The sequence below is a fragment of the Amblyraja radiata genome, chromosome 17 (assembly GCF_010909765.2).
Source record: "Amblyraja radiata isolate CabotCenter1 chromosome 17, sAmbRad1.1.pri, whole genome shotgun sequence".
Taxonomy (NCBI): domain Eukaryota; kingdom Metazoa; phylum Chordata; class Chondrichthyes; order Rajiformes; family Rajidae; genus Amblyraja; species Amblyraja radiata.
Window position 1 is genome coordinate 6,333,558 of NC_045972.1, and position 20,548 is coordinate 6,354,105.

Here is a 20,548-nt window from a genome sequence, read left to right on the forward strand (position 1 = left end):
TTTATTTTTTAAAAGGAAACCTCTGACTTAACTGTTCCATTAAAAACATGCGCTGATATGATCATGATTTTAGAGGAGCAGAACCAACCCTGGCTTGATATCTTTATGGTGGTAAACAAGGGTAGGTTATTTGACTTTGAACTGATTTATTTGTCACTAATGTATCAAATCCTGTCTATTTTATAACTTGTAAGATAATGACCATCTCGATGCATATTACCCACACCAAACTGAAGTTATCGGCACTCAAAGGAACCGACTTTGAGAAATAAATGCAAACAGCTTAAATACACACACAATTGGAAAAGGGGGGTATGGAAAGAACAAAGGAAGTTAGGTACTGATGGCTATGAAGCCACTACAGTTCTAGAATAGGAATCTTTAAAAGATGGCTAACCAAAAGTGGAAAGAATGAGTAAAGGGCCTGACCCACTTTCACGACCTAATTCACGACCTCTGTCGAGTTAGCCCTTGACTCATACTCGCAGCATGGTCGTCACGAGGTCATAGGTAGGTTGTGATGCCAGTCGTAGGTACTCGTGTCATCAAGTAGGTCGGGGCGTTTTTTCAACATGATGAAAAATGTCCACGAGTAAAAAAAGGTTGTGAATTAGGTTGTGAAAGTGGGACAGGCCCTTTGTTTTATTTACTGATATGATGAGACAAGCATGCATTGTGAGGAACCAAGAATAGCTACAGAAACATCGGGACAGGCAAATACAAATATTTTGTATAAAGCAGTTCTTAATCTGGGGGTCAGGACCCCCATGGGGGGGTCGTTTGGGGCTTTACCGGGGGCCATGAAGGGGTCATAAATAACATATCCATTTGTTGAGCCCATTTTTAGGAACCTGACAAAGGTACATACGACACACAGTATTGTGTTCGCGTATGCGTGTACATATGCCAAAAAGGTTAAGAACCACTGGTATAAAGCATATTAGTAAAGGTATATCAAGGAAGTGAGTAAAAATATTTTAGAATAACTGGAGAATTTCAGCCACACCAATATAAATTGGATCGAAATGGTATAAGGGGCCTACAACATTAAACCGGTTTCCTTTGCAATCTGAACATGCAAACATAATATTAGTTTTCAAGATTATTATAGGGTTTGATAAAGTGGACACTGGAGAATGTTTCCATTAGTTAAGAGCTTAGCTGTATGCCTATAAAGAAATCGAGCCGCCATGAATTGTTGTAGAGATTACACAGGCACGAGGTGGAGAAACGTCGAGGGTTAACTTCATATAAGCACAGGAAAAGCAGGAGATAAGGGCAGAACAAATGCCAAAGTGGATTAGTTGGACAGGATGGCCTATTTCTGTGTAGGAAGTAACTGCAGATGCTGGTTTATACCGAAGATAGGCACAAAATGCTGGAGTAACTCGGTGGGTCAGGCAGTATCTCTGGAGAAAAAGAATAGGTGACGTTTCGGGTTGGAACACTTCTTCGGACTGAAAGTAGAGGTGATGGGAAGGGGGGGGTGATAAACTGGAAGCGATAAAAGGCACAGAGGGCACAGCGGTAGTTGCTGCCTCACAGTGCCAAAGTCATGGGTTCGATCCTAACTACGGGTGTTATTTGTACAAAGTTTGTATGTTCTCCCCGTTACCGCATGGGTTTTCTTCGAGTGCACAAGTTTCCTCCCACACTCCAAAGACGTACACATTTGTAAGTTAATTTGGCTTTGTTAAAAATTGTAAATTGTCTCTCGTGTGTAGGATGGTGCTACTGTGCAGAGATCACTGGCCGGTGCGGACTCGATGGGCTAAAGTGCCTGTTTTCATGCAGTATCTCTAAACTAACCTTAAAAAAAAAGGCCAGAACAAATATGGGCCGTGCAGAGATGATCTCAAGAAGGGTGAAGCCCAGAATGGCCTTCTGTTGGCTGGGGAAGGTGTAACAAGACTGATACAAAGATGTAAAGAATAGGACTGGTAGTATGACCAGGGTGTGGGAAAGGGGAGAGAGAGGGGAGGAAATGCAGGGGTTACTTGAAATTAGAGAAATCAATGTTCATACTGCTGGGTTGTAAGCTCCCAAACGAATGATGAAGTGCTGTTTCTCCAGTTTGCAGGTGGCCTCACTCTGACAGTGGAGGAGGCCCAGGACAGGAAGGTGAGTGGGAATGAGAGGGGGAGTTGAAGTGTTTAGCAACCGGGAGATGGGCAACCAAGCTGGACAGAGCGTAAGCTTTCAGCGAAATCTTCGCCCAGTCTGCATTAGGTCTCGCCGATGTAAAGGAGCCCACGCCAGATCCAGTAGATGTGGTTGGAGGAGGTCCAAGTGAACCTCTGCCTGACCTGAAAGGACTATCGGAGTCCCTGGACAGAGTTGTGGGAGGAGGTCTAGGGACAGGTTGCATCCCTTGTGGTTGCAGGGGAAAGTTCCTTGGGAGGAAGTAGTTTGGGTGGGAAGGGATAAGGAACAGGGAGTTGTGGAGGGAACGCTCTGTGGAAAGCAGGAAGGGATGGAGAGGGGAAGAGTGACTAATGGTGGGATCCCGTTGGAGGTGGCGGGAATGTCACAGGATGACGTGTTGTATGCAAACTCCATCAGCCTTCACATACAGCACATCATCCTCTGACATTTTCATCACCTCCAACGGGATCCCATCATGAGTGTGTTGTCATAGAAAGAGTGTAAAGTTCCAGAATAGTCATGATTGGAGTATAGGTTCATCACTAAGTGAATGGACAATAATTAATTATGCAAGAGATTAGTAAGATTTATGTTAATGTTTGGTCATAAAAACCTTTTAAAAAGACATGAGCTTATGCCATTTCTTCCCCTCCAATGCAACAGATTACAAGCCACACCAGATCCTATTCAGCATGATCTCAGATGTGGAAAGAAAGCTGCTTCCTATTGTCTTTTACAGGTATAATATGTAGCTAGTGTAAGCTATTAATGAAATCTGTTTAAGCCCCAAATGGTTTGATTTAAAATTGAATTTAAAACTTGATGATGTATCTCATAGACTCATCATAGAGTGATACAGTGTGGAAACAGGTCCTTCCGCCCAACTTGCCCACACCGGCCCACATGTCCCAGCTACACTCGTCCCACCTGCCTGCGCTTGGTCCATATCCCTCCAAACCTGTCCTATCCATGTACCTGTCTGTTTCTTAAATGTTGGGATACTCCCAGCCTCAACTCTGGCAGCTTGTTCCATACACTCACCACCCTTTGTGTGAAAAAGTTGCCCCTCAAATTCCTATTAAATCTTTTCCCCTTCACCTTGAACCTATATCCTCTGGTCCTCTATTCCACTACTCTGGGCAAGAGACTGTGCGTTTACCTGATCAATTCCTCTCAAGATCTTATACACCTCAAAAGATCACCCCTCATCTTCCTGTGCTCTAAGGGATAAAGCCCAGACTACTCAACCTCTCACTATACAGTGCCCTCCATAATGTTTGGGACAAAGACCCATCATTTATTTCTTTGCCTCTGTACTCCACAATTTGAGATTTGTAATAGAAAAAATTACACGAGGTTAAAGAGCACATTGTCAGATTTTATTAAAGGGTATTTTTATACATTTTGGTTTCACCATGTAGTAATTACAGCTGTGTTTATACATGGTCCCCTCATTTCAGGACACCATAATGTTTGGGACACATGGCTTCACAAGTGTTTGTAAATGCTCATGTGTGTATAATTGCCTCCTTAATGCGGGTATAAGAGAGCTCTCAGCACCTAGTCTTTCATCCAGTCTTTCCATCACCTTTGGAAACTTTTATTGCTGTTTATCAACACGTGGACCAAAGTTGTGCCAATGAAAGTCAAAGAAGTCATTATGAGACTGAGAAACAAGAATAAAACTGTTAGAGACATCAGCCAAACCTTAGGCTTACCAAAATCAACTGTTTGGAACATCATTAAGAAGAAAGAGAGCACTGGTGAGCTTACTAATCGCAAAGGGACTGACAGGCCAAGGAAGACCTCCACAGCTGATAGAAGAATTCTCTCTATAATTAAAAAAATCCCCAAACACCTGTCCGACAGATCAGAAACACTCTTCAGGAGTCGGGTGTGGATTTGTCAATGACCACTGTCCGCGGAAGACTTCATGAACAGAAATACAGAGGCTACACTGCAAGATGCAAACCACTGGTTAGCCACAAAAATAGGATGGCCGGGTCTTCTTTTGTGTCCATCTTCCATGTTTCAAATGTTGACATCGCTGTAATCGTCCGTCCTGAAAAGGACGGAAGCTTCCGACGACAATCAGTGGTAGCCGTCACTTGTTCAAATAGATTATGGTGGTGGCAGAATTAGCTCAGGATACTTCCAGTTTCCAGCCCCGCCACATGGACACTTCTGCTTTGGCCAGGTTACAGTTTGTCAAGAAGTACTTAAAAGAGCAACCACAGTTCTGGAAAAGGTCTTGTCGACAGATGAGGAAGTTGAACTTATATCAGAGTGATGGCAACAGCAAAGTATGGAGGAGAGAAGGAACTGCCCAAGATCCAAAGCATACCACCTCATCTGTGAAACACGGTGGTGGGGGTGTTATGGCCTGGGCATGTATGGCTGCTGAAGTTACTGGCTCACTTATCTTCATTAGAAACATAGAAAATAGGTGCAGGAGGAGGCCATTTGGCCCTTCGAGCCAGCACCGCCATTCATTGTGATCATGGCTGATCGTCCCCAATCAATAACCCATGACTGCCTTCACCCCATATCCCTTGATTCCACTAGCCCCTACAGCTCTATCTAACTCTATAGAAACATTGATGATACAACTGCTGATGGTAGTAGCATAATGAATTCGGAAGTGTAAAGACACATCCTACCTGCTCAAGTTCAAACAAAGGCCTGTCCCACTTAGGCGATTTTTTTCGGCAACTAGGCTGTCGCCACATGGTCGCGGGGTGATGCCTGTATGGTCGTGAGTTGTCGCCTAAAAAGTCGTAACGTTTTTCTTGTAGCCACTGGAATTTTAAATGTTCAAAACCTTTTGGTGACTGTGGGCTTGACGTAACTTGTCTTCCCCTGTCGTAGGTTGTCGCCAGGATGACGATGTCGGTGAATTCCATTGGCGACTACCTACGTTAACCTGCGACAGGTACCGGCGACTGAATTGTCAGGGTCGGAGCTTGTCGCGGGTGGACGTAGGTCGACGTGAGACATGACCTCCCACGTACAAAACCATGCTGACTATCCCTTAGCAGCCCTTGCCCATTCAAATGCCTGTATAACCTATCCCTCAGAATACTCTCTGGTAACTTTCCAACTACAGATGTTAAGCTCTTAGAAAAATCTATTTTCCAAATGTTATATTTGCAATCAATGTAAATCTGAAGCTTCTTCACAGACACGTCTTTATAAGCAACTGGCAGTTTTTGAACCTTGAATGCATTTTATTATTCAAGTGAAGCATCGCAAGTGGACTTCTTTGACCTAAAAATAAATGTTTTCTTAAATGCTGACATTATTTTGCATAAGAAAGTAGAACCTTCGCAGTGCGGGGTGTCATTAATATTTCTTAATTTCCCAATAGTTTAATGATTATTCTGGATCCAAAGCTGGTTTCCTCAATCATCAAGCACTCAGATTTTCTGTTCGTAGCCATCACTCTGCATTCGGCAATGGTCAAGCTCTTCCTCGATGGAGAAAATATCATCCCAGTCTCGGATCAGCCCGATTTGCAAAACTCCAACCAGGTAACTTCCAAGTTAATCAACAGAAATGGTTAATCTCTTGCTCCCAAATTGCTATGTTCCACTTTGAGCCCAAAAGGTTTTCAGTTCAAAAATTGTTTTGCTACTGTTCAATAGCAGAGTTCTTTCTGTTGAAAGCTGTAGTTCCAGCTGCCGTGTGATGACAATGAGAATAATCTAGTTGTTATATACCATCACCATCATTTATTTCAAAATTGTATTGTTCCAAAGAGGTACAGGTTTGTAGGCTAATTGACTTGGTATAAATGTTAACTGTCCTTGGTGTGTAGGAGAATGTTAGTGTGCGGGGATCGCTGGTCCATGGCCCGTTTCTGCGCAGTATCTCTAAAGTAAACTTTAAGTAATTGTTAGATTTGCTGTAGTGGGTGACATCTGTAGAATTAACACATTTAAAAAATATTTTTTTTTCATTTTATTCATTTCAGTTAAACCAGTACTAGCCAAGTATACCTTCTGCAACCAGCCCATTACTTTTAGATAATAGCAGCAGATGCAAACATTGAGTACACTACTATTGATTCAATTTAAATGACTACTTGGTACTTAAGTCTCACCTTGTGAATGGCTTCAGAATGTAGTCCAGTGTCAGTATTGGTAAATCTGTTGTGCATTCAGTTGAGTGTCATGGGTTTAAAATTTAGGTTAACAATGTCCTGTTTTTAGATTACTCAGAGTTACATTGCCAGTCAAGAAGGTTGCAAAAATATTCAGCGGTACCATTTGCAACCACCCTGTGTAAAGGGCCTGTGCCACTTGGGCGACCTAATCCGCGAGTTCTGGCGAGTTTGCCCTCGACTCATACTTGCAGCATGGTCGACACGAGGTCGTAAGAGGTCTTCGTAACTCTCCTTCATGCTCAAGAGTGGTCTCCGCGTACTCGAGGCCTCAGCTAGGTCGCGGCGTTTTTTTCAATATGTTAAAAAATGCCCACGAGTAAAAAAAGGCCACCTTGGAAAAAATCGAAACTCTTTTTATTCGTAGGTTTAGTCGTAGGTCGGCATGGTAGTCGAAAATAGTCTTCATCATAGTCGAAGGGAGGTTGAAGGAGATCGTAGGAGGTAGTCTTCACTCTCCACTATTCGGTGTTCAATTTTCCAGAAGTTAGTTGCAGCTAGTCGAAGGAGGTCTTCAACGTGTCATTTCTTAAAACTCGCCAATTAGGTCACCCAAGTGGGTCAGCCCCTTAAACCTTTAATTGGCTATAATAATTCAAAGCAGTCATAACTGTGCTTCTGATGTGAATTGTTTTACTACTGTTCAATAGCAGAGTTCTTTCTTGAGTAACAGGAAACTGTAATGTAGCACTGAGTAAAGAGCTATTTTGTTTTGCATGGTAACATAGTGTAAGAACAGGGATTGTGAGGAAATCAATCTAAGTTATTGGATTGTATCTTTTATCAATAATTAAACTTTGCTTGTGTTTGCAGCCTGATCCTTTGGAATTGATAACTAAGGGGCGGAGGTTCCTCCTTCGTGTCATTCCGAGCTGTTCTGGTCAAATAATTTCACAGCACAACAAAGTAAGAGATTCCAATAAAATTCATTAATGATAATTTCGTACAGAAGTTGCTGATTTCATACTTTCTAACCTTATTGAACAGGAGTATACTTGGCACTTTAAATAAAAAAAGTTGCACTCATGGGAACAAAATGCAAACTTAGATTCTCCACATTAAATTAGAAATCTTTTAGAAGGTTCTAAGAATAGGATTTTACCATAAACAAAAGGCAACTATAAAATTTACAAATCCAGCAGTAAAACATTAACTCAAAATTTGTTTCTAATATTATTCAAGACATTCTAATAGAAGAATGCGGGGGGGGGGGGGGGAACTCATTGAAACATACAGAATAGTGAAAGGTTTTGGATAGAGAGGATGTGGAGAGGATTTTCCACTAGAGGAAGAGTCTAGGACTAGAGGTCATAGCCTCAGAATTAAAGGACGTACCTTTAAGAAGATGGAGAAATGTCTTCAGTCAGAGGGTGGTGAATCTGTGGAAGGCTGTGGAGGTTAAGTCACTAGATATTTTTAAGGCAGGGATAGATAAATTCTTGATTAGTACAGATGTCAGATGGGGAGCAGGCAGGAGAGTGAGGTTTGGAGGGAGAGATAGATCAGCTATAATTGAATGGCAGAGTAGACTTGATGGGGCGAATGGCCTAATTTTTCTCCTATCACTTGTGACCTTATGAATCCAGTCTCGTTTTCTTTGCTTGTACAAAATCTCCAAACTATGAAAGTGATGGAATATAGTTAACTCAAGATACTTAACCTTTCAGTAGATAAGTGCCTCATCACATAAGTTGAGGTAATGTCCCTTTCTGTTTATTTTTCACAGCAGCTGGCAGTGCTTCATTTCTATTTTAAATATAAAATACTGTAAGCTCATTAGGTGAATCAATTTTAAGCGAGGAAAGAAACTAATTTAATGCTTCAGGTCATAGACTTTGCCAACACCTGTAGGTTTTTTTTCCTATTAATCCCTTGCCCACCGATGTTGTGGTGGGGGAGAGGCACAAAAGCACTAATCCTTCATTATTCTCCTCCAACACCAGCAGTGGCCACTGATTTAGCATGGGCAATCTTTTGCTGCAGATCAGAAATACCTCAACTCAATTATTTCTGCTTCTGTCATTAAACCATAACTATCCAACATTTCCACAATATTTCCCATAGATTAATGGCCAAACACATTTTGTTATTCTGATGCTACCATATTCATAGTTTTGTTCAGCTCAATTTACTCGCTAGAGCTTAGAATCCATTCTCAATTTGTAACATGCACTTTACCAAACTCTGTAAAATGAAATGGATTTCTTTTTTTTTTCAGCTGCAGGCTGTTTGCAAGGACATTGACCTGGAGCTGAAAGCTTCACTTGACCATCAACTGCAGTTGTGCGCTGGTGATGGACTCTATTCTGAACCCACACTTTTATGAAGAAGAAAATGAGTAAACTGCAGAAAGATATATTTTCAGCATTGTAACTTTGCAACAGTGAAACACAGGCATAAAAACAGTGCAAGTTTTCAAACAACTTATGAACTAAATAACTTTTCATTAATGGATACGTATTTAAATACGAAAATATCATCTGGTTGTCATCCTTCATGACGTATACAAAAACATTGTAGATTCTCCTTGAATAAATTAAAATAACTAACTTTGTTTTTACTTTGAACATCTTCTTTGAATATATCAAAGTAGTTTATGTAACAATATTAGTCGGTCATTATAATGCTAGGCTGTTTTATTAAATACTGTCTTCTTCATAAGTGCCTAATCTGTCTCATTGATACAGTTTAAAAGGACCTGCCAAAGTATACTTGAATTATAGACTAGTTGTAAGATGGATTTCTACCTTTACAAGAAACCACAAGCACTGTAGGCACTGAAAATATGAACTGTAAACAAAATGCGGGAAATGATCAGCAGGTCAGGCAGCATCTGTGGCGAGAGAAACAGTCAATGTTTCACGTGTCATCTTTTAGGTGCGATAAGTCAATAATTTGAAACGTTAACCATTTCTCTTGCCAAGGTGATGGCTGATCAGTTGTGTATTTCTAGCATTTTTTTGAAAGATAAGGTGTACCATTAATAGAGGTCCTGCCTTTTAACTATTTTTAATGATAACCTGAGGTGGCGTAATGACTGGAGGATAATTTTGCCCAGTAAAATTCATGTGTTTTGTTTAACTTTATACGTTCAGATTCCAGATGTTTTAAGTTTGAAACAGATAGTATAGAAGAAACTTGATGCAAGACAAAAACAATGATCAACTGTTTTATATATTTTTTATTAAAATATTCCCAGTACTATTGTTGGGCTAACTGGTATTGCTTGTAACTTCAATAAATCCTCTAATTTCCAGTTAAAGCAGTTGGTTCTGTGTAATGTTATATAAATTAGCATCAGACTCCATTTGGATGAACTGGCAGAAGCCAAAACTAACTAGGCACTTATTTGATCAGGTTAAAGATGTATATTTCAGATATTTTATTTCTATAAATGTACTGCCTGCTCAAATTTCCTCTGTGTACTGTAACATGGTTTGAGGCTTCAGTAACTCAGTTCTGCAGCAAACAGTTTAGAAACATAGAAAATAGGTGCAGGAGGAGGCCATTCGGCCCTTTGAGTTTACTGTAATTTTAACTTTTTTTCTACCGTGCCCTTCATAATGTTTGGGACAAAGACCCATCATTTATTTATTTGCCTCTGTACTCCACAATTTGAGATTTGTTAAAGAAAAAAATCACATGTGGTTATAAAGTGCACATTGTCAGATTTTATTAAAGGCCATTTTTATACATTTTGGTTTCACCATGTAGAAATTACAGTTCGCCCCCCCCCCCATTTCAGGGCACCATAATGTTTGGGACATGGCTTCACAGGTATTTGTAATTGCTCAGGTGTTTTTAATTGGATCCTTCATGCAGGTATAAGAGAGCTCTCAGCAACTAGTCTTTACTCCAGTCTTTCTAACACCTTTGGAAACTTTTATTGCTGTTTATCAACATGAGGACCAAAGTTGTGCCAATGAAAGTCAAAGAAGCCATTATGAGGCTGAGAAACGAGAATAAAACTGTTAGAGACATCAGCCAAACCTTAGGCTTACCAAAATCAACTGTTTGGAACATCATTAAGAAGAGAGCACTAGCAAGTTTAATAATCACAAAGGGACAAGCAGGCCAAGGAAGACCTCCACAGCTGATGATAGAAGAATTCTCTCTAATAAAGGTAAACCCCAAACACCAGTTCAACAGATCAGAAACACTCCTCAGGAGTCAGGTGTGGATTTGTCAATGACCACTGTCCGCAGAAGACTTCATGAACAAACATACAGAGGCTACACTGCAAGATGCAAACCATTGGTTAGCCTCAAAAATAGACAGCCAAGAAGTACTTAAAAGAGCAACCACAGTTCTGGAAAAAGGTCTTGGGGACAGATGAGACGAAGATTAACTTATATCAGTGAATATAAGAGCAAAGTATGGAGAGAAGGAACCGCCCAAGATCCAAAGCTTACCACCTCATCTGTGAAACACGGTGGTGGGGGTGATGATACAACTGTTGATGGTAGTAGCATAATTAATTCTGAAGTGTATAGACATATCCTATCTGCTCAAGTTCAAACAAATGCCTCAAAACTCATTGGCCGGCGGTTCATTCTACAGCGAGACAATGATCCCAAACATACTGCTAAAGCAACAAAGGAGTTTTTCAAAGCTAAAAAAATGGTCAATTCTTGAGTGACCAAGTCAAACACCCGATCTGAACCCAATTGAGCATGTCTTTTATATGCTGAAGAGGAAACTGAAAGGGACTAGCATAAGCTAAAGATGGCTGCAATACAGGCCTGGCAGAGCATCACCAGTAAAGACACCCAGCAACTGGTGATACCACTCTCCGAGTAAAGATGTCCCCCCTCATGTTACCCCTAAGCTTCTGTCCCTTAATTCTCAAATCATGTCCTCTTGTTTGAATCTTCCCTACTCTCAATGGAAAAAGCTTATCCACGTCAACTCTGTCTATCCCTCTATCAAGTCCCCCCCTTAACCTTCTGCTCTCCACAGAATAAAGACCTAACTTGTTCAACCTTTCTCTGTAACTTAGTTGCTGAAACCCAGGCAACATTCTAGTAAATCTCCTCTGTACTCTCTCTATTTTGTTGACATCTTTCCTATAATTTGGCGACCAAAATTGCTGTGTCCCAAACATTATGGTGCCCTGAAATGGGGGGGGGGGGGTCTAGGTATAAACACTGCTGTAATTTCTACACGGTGAAACCAAAATGTATAAAAATGGCCTGCATTAAAATCTGACAATGTGCACTTTAACCACATGTGATTTTTTTCTATTACAAATCTCAAATTGTGGAGCAGAGAGGCCAATAAATAAATGATGGGTCTTTGTCCCAAACATTATGGAGGGCATTGTATAAATTATTTTTAAAACTATGTTTTACTTAGACTGTCAATACTAGAAAATAAAGTAAATGTTTTGTAACTTGAGGTGCATTATTACACGGGTACAATTTCAATATAAATGCAACTTTTAAGTTAGTTACAAATACAACCACTCCAGATTTAAAAGACTGCACTGTTTGGGGACTTCCCTGCTGTTATGGATTTTAAGATTAATGAAAAAAAATCATCCGCAATTATATATTTGGAGGCAGTAAAGAGAAATTCACTTGAGCCAAGGCAACGGTTTCTGTACAATTCAGGATGGTTTAGGCTGGATGTTGGCAGAGGAAATAAACATCCAAACCTTCCTAAAATGGAATAACTATGCAATGGAACTATGGAAGGAATCAGTAAATAACTGACAATGGGAGATTTTACTCCTATTCTGCTAATCACTGTTGGGTACAGAATCCATATTCATAATTATTGCTCCATTTATTTATGATCCTCCTCTCTAAAATCAATTTGCTTTTGTTGTAAAGCAGTTACATAACATGAACACAAAACATATGCATAACCTTCTGTTCAAAGTGGGCATTGAGCTCAATAACTGAAGACAGTAATCTGCATTTAAAGTTAAATTGCATTCATTGAAGGGCATGAGGAGTGAATCACCCAAACTCCTATTCAAAGCCGTACCACAATAAAAACCTATACCACGTGAACAGAAGTACCGATAATGGCCTCCGTTCAATGCTTAACAATTTGTACAGGCTGCACAAGGCTAGAAATCAACATATCTCTCCAAGTTTCATAAGTTGAGCTTCTAGCGTGCTACAAGTATTTTGGCACTTTTTAAAATAGTGAGCTATTTGGAACAAGAGAAGGTGAGTGGATGAACGCCACCTGCCACGCCAGTCTCAGGTGCACTGTACCAATGCTAATGTGGCAAACACAAGATTTGCCTCCCTGAGAGTGAATCTGCAAAATGCATCTGGCCTGGATGGAGTTGCTGGACACGTCCTCGGGACCTGTGTGGATTAGCTGGCAGAGGTATTCACAAACATCTTTAACTCTCACTACTACATCCTGAGGTTCCATCTACTTCCAGAAGACCACTAACATCCCGGTGCCAAAGAAAAATAGCGTGCCTTGATGACTCATCACCATCCACCATCATGAAGTGCTTCGAGAACAGTAATGGTGCACATTAACTCCAGCCTCCTTGATCCACTGCAGTTTGCCTGCCATTGTAACATATCCACAAGAGACGCTACTGCAGAATCGACTGAATCCCACGACAGAAAGCAAAGAACAGACAACACTTAGCTGAGCCAAACACCTTGTGTCTCGTTTATTCCAGAAGCCCCTTTTACCTACATTCTCCTCAATGATAACCCGTGTGTAGATAAGGTCAATTAGTGCGGCTGACCTTAGAGTTGTTATTGAGCACTTGAGGCTACTGGCGAGTCGCCAGCAGTGACAGGCTGTATACAAAACCAACGTGGGCGTGAAGCTGCCACACTATCTCCCTGGCCCGAAACTCATGTCAGGAATACCTAGACAACAAGGATTCCTACTTTTCGACCACAGCTTCCCCTTCAACACCAGAATCCCATCCAAGCTCCCGGACCTAGGAGTCAGTGCACCCATCAGTCACTGGATTCATGATTTTCTGACCCGCAAACCTCAGTGAAGGTACAGAACAACACATCATCACCAATAATGATCAACACTGGTGCAGCACAAGAATGTATTCTCGGTCCCCTACTATACCCCCAATACACTGTGCAGCTGAATTCACCTCTAACTCCATCTACATGTTTGCGGATGACAGCACTGTGGTGGCTGGATCACAAACAATAACAACAGAGTACAGGACAGAGATACAGAAGTTGGTAACAATGTCAGGCCAACAACCTCTCAATGTCAGCAAGACAAAGGAGCTTCAGGCAGCGTAGTGGAGTACATGCCCCAATCAGCATCAATGGTTTCAAAGTGATAATGCTTTAGAGGTTCAAGTTCCATGGCATTAATATTACTAATAATTTGCTGAGGACCAACCACATTGAAGCAACAGCCAAGAAAGCAGACCAGTACCTCTACTTCCTCAGGAGACAGAAGAAATTCAGCATGTTTCCAATAACTCTTACAGACTTCTACAGAGGCGCCATTGAAAGCATATTGTTGGATCACAATTTGGTTTGGGAATAGCTCAGCCCGAGATTGTAAGAAATTGCAGAGTTGCAAATGTAGGCCAGTCCCTCACACAGACTAAACTTCATCTACATTTCACGCTGCCTTGGGAAAGCAGCCAACATAATCAAGGACCTTTCCCACCCCAGTCATTCCTCTTTCTCTCCTCTCACATCAGGCAGAAAATACAGAAGCTTGAATACGTGCACCACCGCACTCAGGAGCAGCTTCTTCCCCTCTGTTATCAGAGTTCCGAATAGTCCTTCCAATTGCTAGGGTTCTGCCTGATTCACCTCTGGAACTGGTGTGCTATGATGTTCAGAACTATATTCTCCACACTAACCTCTGCTCTACCTATTCTAGGTGAGCCTGGCTTGATTGCATATATGAACAGTAGTATCTGATTTGATTGGATAGCATGCAAAACAAAGCTTTTTAAAGTACCTCAGTACATCTGACAATAATAAACCTAAAACTAGATGTCTATAATCTTTTGAAATTAAACATTGCCCAAGATTGTATTTATTCGTGTTAATCCGTTGTGTCTTGCTGACACTGAAAAAGGGTGCAAGATTCTCATCGTTTAGCTGTTGATTAACTATTAACTGGGTTCCTGCTTAATTAACGTTTCTATACTTAGCCGACTTGATTCAATTTCAATAGGTTTGTTTTTATCTGTATTCTGGGTCAAGGGATGAACCATGGACATATGAACATTCAAATTGTGAGCCTTCTCGAACCGCTTCTCACATTGGTCACAAGCAAATTCAAGTTCAGCTTCGGCCTTGTGCTTGGTCATATGGTATTTCAAGGATGCTCTTTGCCTGCATTGGAAACCACAAACTTCACACCTGTAGGCACAAAATAAAAACTTCAATTAGGTCTCCATGATCAGTCTGGTTGTTCAATTTTTACTGATATTAGCATTTGTGCGTCACTGATTTCTGTAGGATACTGTTTCCTACTCTCCTTTTTTTAACTTTAGCTGGAAATACAGAATCAGATTCTATAATCTATTGCTTGTGAGGCCCTCAAGATGATCATCAAATCAAGGCTTTGCTTTTGAAATGCTGCCAAAGTTACTGCTTAAAACAGAGTAAGTAATTTACACTGTACATGTCCAACTGATATAATGTCCCTCCCCCACCAAACTTGTTGCACTGGTTCAAAGTCGTCTTGTTGAGTCTCAGTCTTTCACCTAGACCACAGCTATAATGGATTGTCTCCTTTATCATTGTTTCTTTTATGCATATCTTTCATTCATTTGTTCTATGTCTCACCATATCTGTCTATATCTCTCATTTTCCTTTCTCCTGACTCTCAGTCTGAAAAAGGGTCTCGACCCAAAACATCACTATTCTTTTTCTCCAGAGATGCTGTCTGAGTTACTCCAGCTTTATGTGTCTATCTACGGTTCAAACCAGCATCTGCAGTTCCTTCCTTCCTAGATCATCTGTTTGTGAGGGTTCTGGACAGTAAAGGTCTTGGACACAGTTGGATCCTTGCATTTTTAATCCAGTTGTGGGAATACATGGAGGCATGAGAGACTGCAGATGCTGCAATCTTCAGCAAAAATACCTCCTTGAGCAAACTGTTGGAGAAAGTCAGTAGGTCAGGCAGCATCTATTGAGAGAAATTTTGGGTTGGGACCTACAAAACTGGTGGAGATAGTTGGTAGCCAGAGGAAAGGGTGAGGCAAGAGCTGGCAGGTGAAGGGTTGATCCAGGTAAGGAGTTGAGTGGTGGGTGAGTCAGCTGGGGAGGGAAGAATGGAAATGGTCACAAGGCAGGTGGTGATGGGTGGAGATGACAAAGGGGTGCAGAGGGTGAAATCTAAGAAAGAAAGGTGAAATGTCAAACCAGAATGATGGGTCAATGGGAGTGGGAAAACAGGGGAGCCAGAGTGGTGGGGTGTGTGAAGAGCAGGACGAGGAAGCAAACGCAACCGGGTGAGGAGTGGTGGGAGTGGAGGAAAAGGACCTGGGCAGATCAGAAGGAGAATAGGAAGGAGAAACAGATCCTCATCTGCTCCAGTAGCCTACAACCCAACAGCATTAGCAATAAATTCTCACATTTCAGGTAACCCCCCCCCCCCCCCCACCCCAAGACATATTTCTTTCCACTCCACCTCAACCCCAAGTCACACAGTTCCTTTTCTCTATCTTCGCAGGGTCCACCATTTCTCCTCCACCTGCTCCACTTCCCATCCACCTACATCCCGCCTTCTAGTTCACAACTCACTCTCCACCTTCCTTTTTTTAAATCAGATTCCACCATCGGCACACTTTTGTCTTCTCTACATCACCTCCAACCTTCTCCTAGCTGAATCATTATTTTCCAGTCATCCCATCCGGTAATCTGTTCCATGTCTATGCTGAACAAAGGTACTTCAGTGCAATAAAGTTCTAAAGTGGGCCCTAATGGCACAGTCTTTTGGCTCTGAAGAAATTGACCTAATCTTAGGCTAAGCCAAGGTTGATTGAGATTTATTGCCCAAGTCTAATGTTCTGGCACAATACAGCTAACATGAGTCAAATAAAGTGCTATAATTCAATGTTGCAAAATTAAGGTAATTCCTTTCATCATTATAAAACATTGCCAAACCTTGATCGGTGCCCTGTAAAAACTCTAATCCAAATTCTAACTTTTCAAGCATTAGCTAATTGAATGTTTCAACCATGAGGCCCATTCCTGTTTTTGAGCTTGCCAACATTCCTCTCTCTCCTCGGGTTTATGGAGAATCTAGATTTAGCTACTTGCATGCTCAATTAGGGAATTAACAAAATTAGACAATAAGATCTGGGATGTGAATTTTAATTATCACCTGCTTCCCTTTATACTTGTGTCATTTTTGGTAAAATGACAGTGTTTTAGATGGTTGAGAAACATAGAAAATAGGTGCAGGAGGAGGCCATTTGGCCCTTCGAGCCTGCACCACCATTCATTGTGATCATGGCTGATCATCCACAATCAGTAACACATGCCTGCCTTCTCCCCTAATCCCCCTAGTCCCCAGAGCCCTATCTAACTCGCTTTTAAATTAATCCAGTGAATTGGCCTCCACTGCCCTCTGTGGCAGAGAATTCCACAAATTCACAACTCTCTGGGTGAAAAAATGATTTCTCAACTCAGTTTTAAATGGAGTCCCCTTTATTCTAAGACTGTGGCCCCTGGTTCTGGACTCCTAAATTGGGGCCTAAATTAGGCTTCCCCCTGCATCTAGCTTGTCTAGTCCTTTCACAATTTTATATGTTTCTATAAGATCCCCTCTCATTCTTCTAAATTCCAGTGAATACAAGCCCAGTCTTTCCAATCTTTCCTCATATGACACTCCCGCCATGTGAGGAAATTTATTTGGCGACAAGCAATGGGTAACTTCCGTTAAACACAATGAAATAGATATCGAGAATGATTTAGTGTTTGTAAAGATAGTGTTATTGTAGCCATCAATGTGACTAAGCAGTCATTTCCACTGAACATTGTCTCCCCATCAAATTTAATTCATTCAAAGTGTCATTCCCCAAAGCTCTCATCTACTCAAACCTCTTCACTTCCTCAGATCCAGCATCATTTCCTTATTATTTCCAATTCCTAGTCCTTATCTTTAGACTGCAGACTGGCCACACCAAGGACCTGCTCCTGCTCACCATCGTCTACTCTTCTCCCATCAGTGGGAGTCATTCGGCCCAACTTGCCCATACCAACCAAGATGCCCATTCTACACTAGTCCTACAAGCCTAAGTTTCGCCCATATCCCTCTAAACCTTTCGTATCTATGTCGCTGACCAAATGTCTTTTAAATATTATTATAGTACCTGCCTCAACTACCCCTTCTGGCAGCTCATTCCATACCCACCACTGTGCGAAAAAATGTCCCTCAGTTTCCTATTAAATCTCTCCTCTCTCACCTTAAACCTATGTCCTCTGGTTCTCCATTACCCTACTCTGGATAAAAGACTCCATGATTCTACCCAATCTATTCCCCTCATGCTCTTATATGAGTACTGAAGCCCGGAGAGCCATTGGTGAGAGGAGGAGTTACCAGAGCGGTGAGTTAAAAATCGAGCGCGAGGCTTACTTTCACAGATGCCCGGGGAGCCGTTGGTGAGAGGAGGAGTTACCCAATCTGCAGCGTTCCATCTCACTTACAGAGAAGGCGTCTGGTGGAAGCCTCTGATTGGTGGAAGAGGACCAGAGGAAGCAGCTGGTTGGGTGCAACCCCAGGTTTGCATTTCTGCTTTCAGGTTATGGGTTCTGTGAGTTGAGGGTTCTGTGAGTTGAGGGTTCTGTGAGTTGAGGGTTCTGTGAGTTGAGGGTTCTGTGAGTTGAGGGTTCTGTGAGTTGAGGGTTCTGTGAGTTGAGGGTTCTGTGAGTTGAGGGTTCTGTGAGTTGAGGGTTCTGTGAGTTGAGGGTTCTGTGAGTTGAGGGTTCTGTGAGTTGAGGGTTCTGTGAGTTGAGGGTTCTGTGAGTTGAGGGTTCTGTGAGTGAGGGTTCTGTGAGTGAGGGTTCTGTGAGTGAGGGTTCTGTGAGTGAGGGTTCTGTGACTTGAGGGTTCTGTGAGTTAAGGGTTCTGTGAGTTGAGGGTTCTGTGAGTTAAGGGTACAGTATTTATTAGTAAAGGTACAGTTTAAAGGATAAAGATTTTTATAGTGTGAGGGAGTTGATTTAATTTGGGAGTAAGCTATGTCAGTGGAGATTGGCCCCGTGGTTTGCTCAGCCTGCAACATGTGGGAGATCAGGGATATGGTTGGTGTCCCTGGTGACTACGTTTGCAGGAAATGTGTCCAGCTGCAGCTCCTGGCAGACCGCATTGAACGATTGGAGCTGCGGTTGGATTCATACTGGTGCATCCACGATGCTGAGAAAGTCGTGAATAGCATGTACAGTGAGTTGGTCACACCGCAGGTAAAAGGTAAGAGGACAGAAAGGGAACTGGTGGCCAATAGCCAGCATAGCAGTAGGCAGGTAGTGCAGGAGTCCCCTACGGTCATCTCCCTCCTAAACAGGTATACCATTTTGGATACTGTTGGGGGAGATGGCTCATCAGGGGAAGGCAGCAGCAGCCAAGTTCATGGCACCATGGGTGGCTCTGCGGCACAGGAGGGGAGGAAAAAGAGTGGAAGGGCAATAGTAATAGTGGATTCAATTGTAAGGGGAATAGTTAGGCGTTTCTGCAGCCGCAAACGAGACTCCAGGATGGTATGTTGCCTCCCTGGTGCAAGGGTCAGGGATGTCACTGACTGGCTGCAGAACATTCTGGAGGGGGCGGGTGAACAGCCAGTTGTCATGATGCACATTGGCACCAACGATATAGGTAAAAAAAGGATGAGGTCCTACAAGGTGAATTTAGGGAGCTAGGAGATAAACTTAAAAGTAGGACCTCAAAGGTAATAATCTCTGGATTACTACCAGTGCCACGGGCCAGTCAGAGTAGAAATAGGAGGATATTGCAGATGAATACGTGGCTTGAAAAATGGTGCAAAGGGGAGGGATTCAAATTTCTAGGGCATTGGAACCAGTTCTGGGGGAGGTGGGACCAGTACAAACAGGACGGTCTGCACCTGGGCTGGAATGGAACCAATGACCTTGGGGGAGTGTTTGCTAGTGCAGTTGGGGAGGATTTAAACTAATGTGGCAGGGGGATGGGTGCAAGAGCAGAGAGGCAGAGGGGTGTAAAATAAGGGTAGAAGCAATAGGTAGCAAGGTGAAAAGTAAAAGTGGCAGGCAGGCAGACAAATCCAGGGCAAAAATCAAAAAGGGCCATTTTTCAACATAATTGTATAAGGGGTAAGAGTGTTGTAAAAACAAGCCTGAAGGCTTTGTATCATAGTGCAAGGAGTATCCATAATAAGGTGGATGAGTTGAATGTGCAGATAGTTATTAATGAATATGATATAGTTGGGATCACGGAGACATGGCTCCAGGGTGACCAAGGCTGGGAGCTGAACATCCAGGAATATTCAATATTCAGGAGGGATAGACAGAAACGAAAAGGAGGCGAGGTAGCGTTGCTGGTTAGAGAGGAGATTAACGCAATAGAAAGGAAGGACATTAGCTTGGAGGATGTGGAATCGATATGGGTAGAGCTGCGAAACACTAAGGGGCAGAAAACGCTAGTGGGAGTTGTGTACAGGCCACCTAACAGTAGTATTTGAGTTGGGGATGGCATCAAACAGGAAATTAGAAATGCGTGCAACAGAGGTAAAACAATTATAATGGGTGACTTCAATCTACATATAGATTGGGTGAATCAAATTGGCAGGGGTGCTGAGGAAGAGGATTTCTTGGAATGTATGCGGGATAGTTTTCTAAACCAACATGTAGAGGAACCAACGAGAGAGCAGGCTATTCTAGACTGGGTATTGAGTAATGAGGAAGGGTTAGTTAGCAGTCTTGTTGTGCGTGGCCCCTTGGGCAAGAGTGACCATAATATGGTTGAGTTCTTCATTAGGATGGAGAGTGACATTGTTAATTCAGAAACAAGGGTCCTGAACTTAAAAAAAGGTGACTTTGAGGGTATGAGACGTGAATTGGCCAAGATAGACTGGCAAATGATTCTTAAAGGGTTGACGGTGGATATGCAATGGAAGGCATTTAAAAACTGCATGGATGAACTACAACAATTGTTCATCCCAGTTTGGCAAAAGAATAAATCATGGAAGGTAGTGCATCCGTGGATAACAAGGGAAATCGGGGATAGTATCAAAACAAAAGATGAAGCGTACAAATTAGCCAGAAAAAGCTGCCTACCAGA

At 42.1% G+C, this 20,548-nt stretch overlaps 2 protein-coding genes across 4 annotated transcripts in view; one reads left to right on the forward strand and one right to left on the reverse strand.

The window, feature by feature from the left end:
• fanca (FA complementation group A) overlaps positions 1-9,569 on the forward strand; it is a 151,310-nt gene extending 141,741 nt beyond the window's left edge. For both annotated transcript variants that reach the window (XM_033035659.1, XM_033035660.1), the window contains exons 39-43: positions 16-121; positions 2,809-2,884; positions 5,513-5,675; positions 7,121-7,213; positions 8,526-9,569. In XM_033035659.1, coding sequence (XP_032891550.1) covers positions 16-121; positions 2,809-2,884; positions 5,513-5,675; positions 7,121-7,213; positions 8,526-8,633 — 546 coding nt within the window. In that variant the 3' untranslated portion in view covers positions 8,634-9,569. The remainder of the gene's footprint in view (positions 1-15; positions 122-2,808; positions 2,885-5,512; positions 5,676-7,120; positions 7,214-8,525) is intronic.
• Positions 9,570-12,228: 2,659 nt separating this feature from the next.
• The window catches only part of znf276 (zinc finger protein 276), a 48,682-nt gene continuing 40,362 nt past the window's right edge, over positions 12,229-20,548 (reverse strand). For both annotated transcript variants that reach the window (XM_033035661.1, XM_033035662.1), the window contains one exon: positions 12,229-14,646. In XM_033035661.1, the coding sequence (XP_032891552.1) occupies positions 14,397-14,646 (250 nt within the window). In that variant the 3' untranslated portion in view covers positions 12,229-14,396. The remainder of the gene's footprint in view (positions 14,647-20,548) is intronic.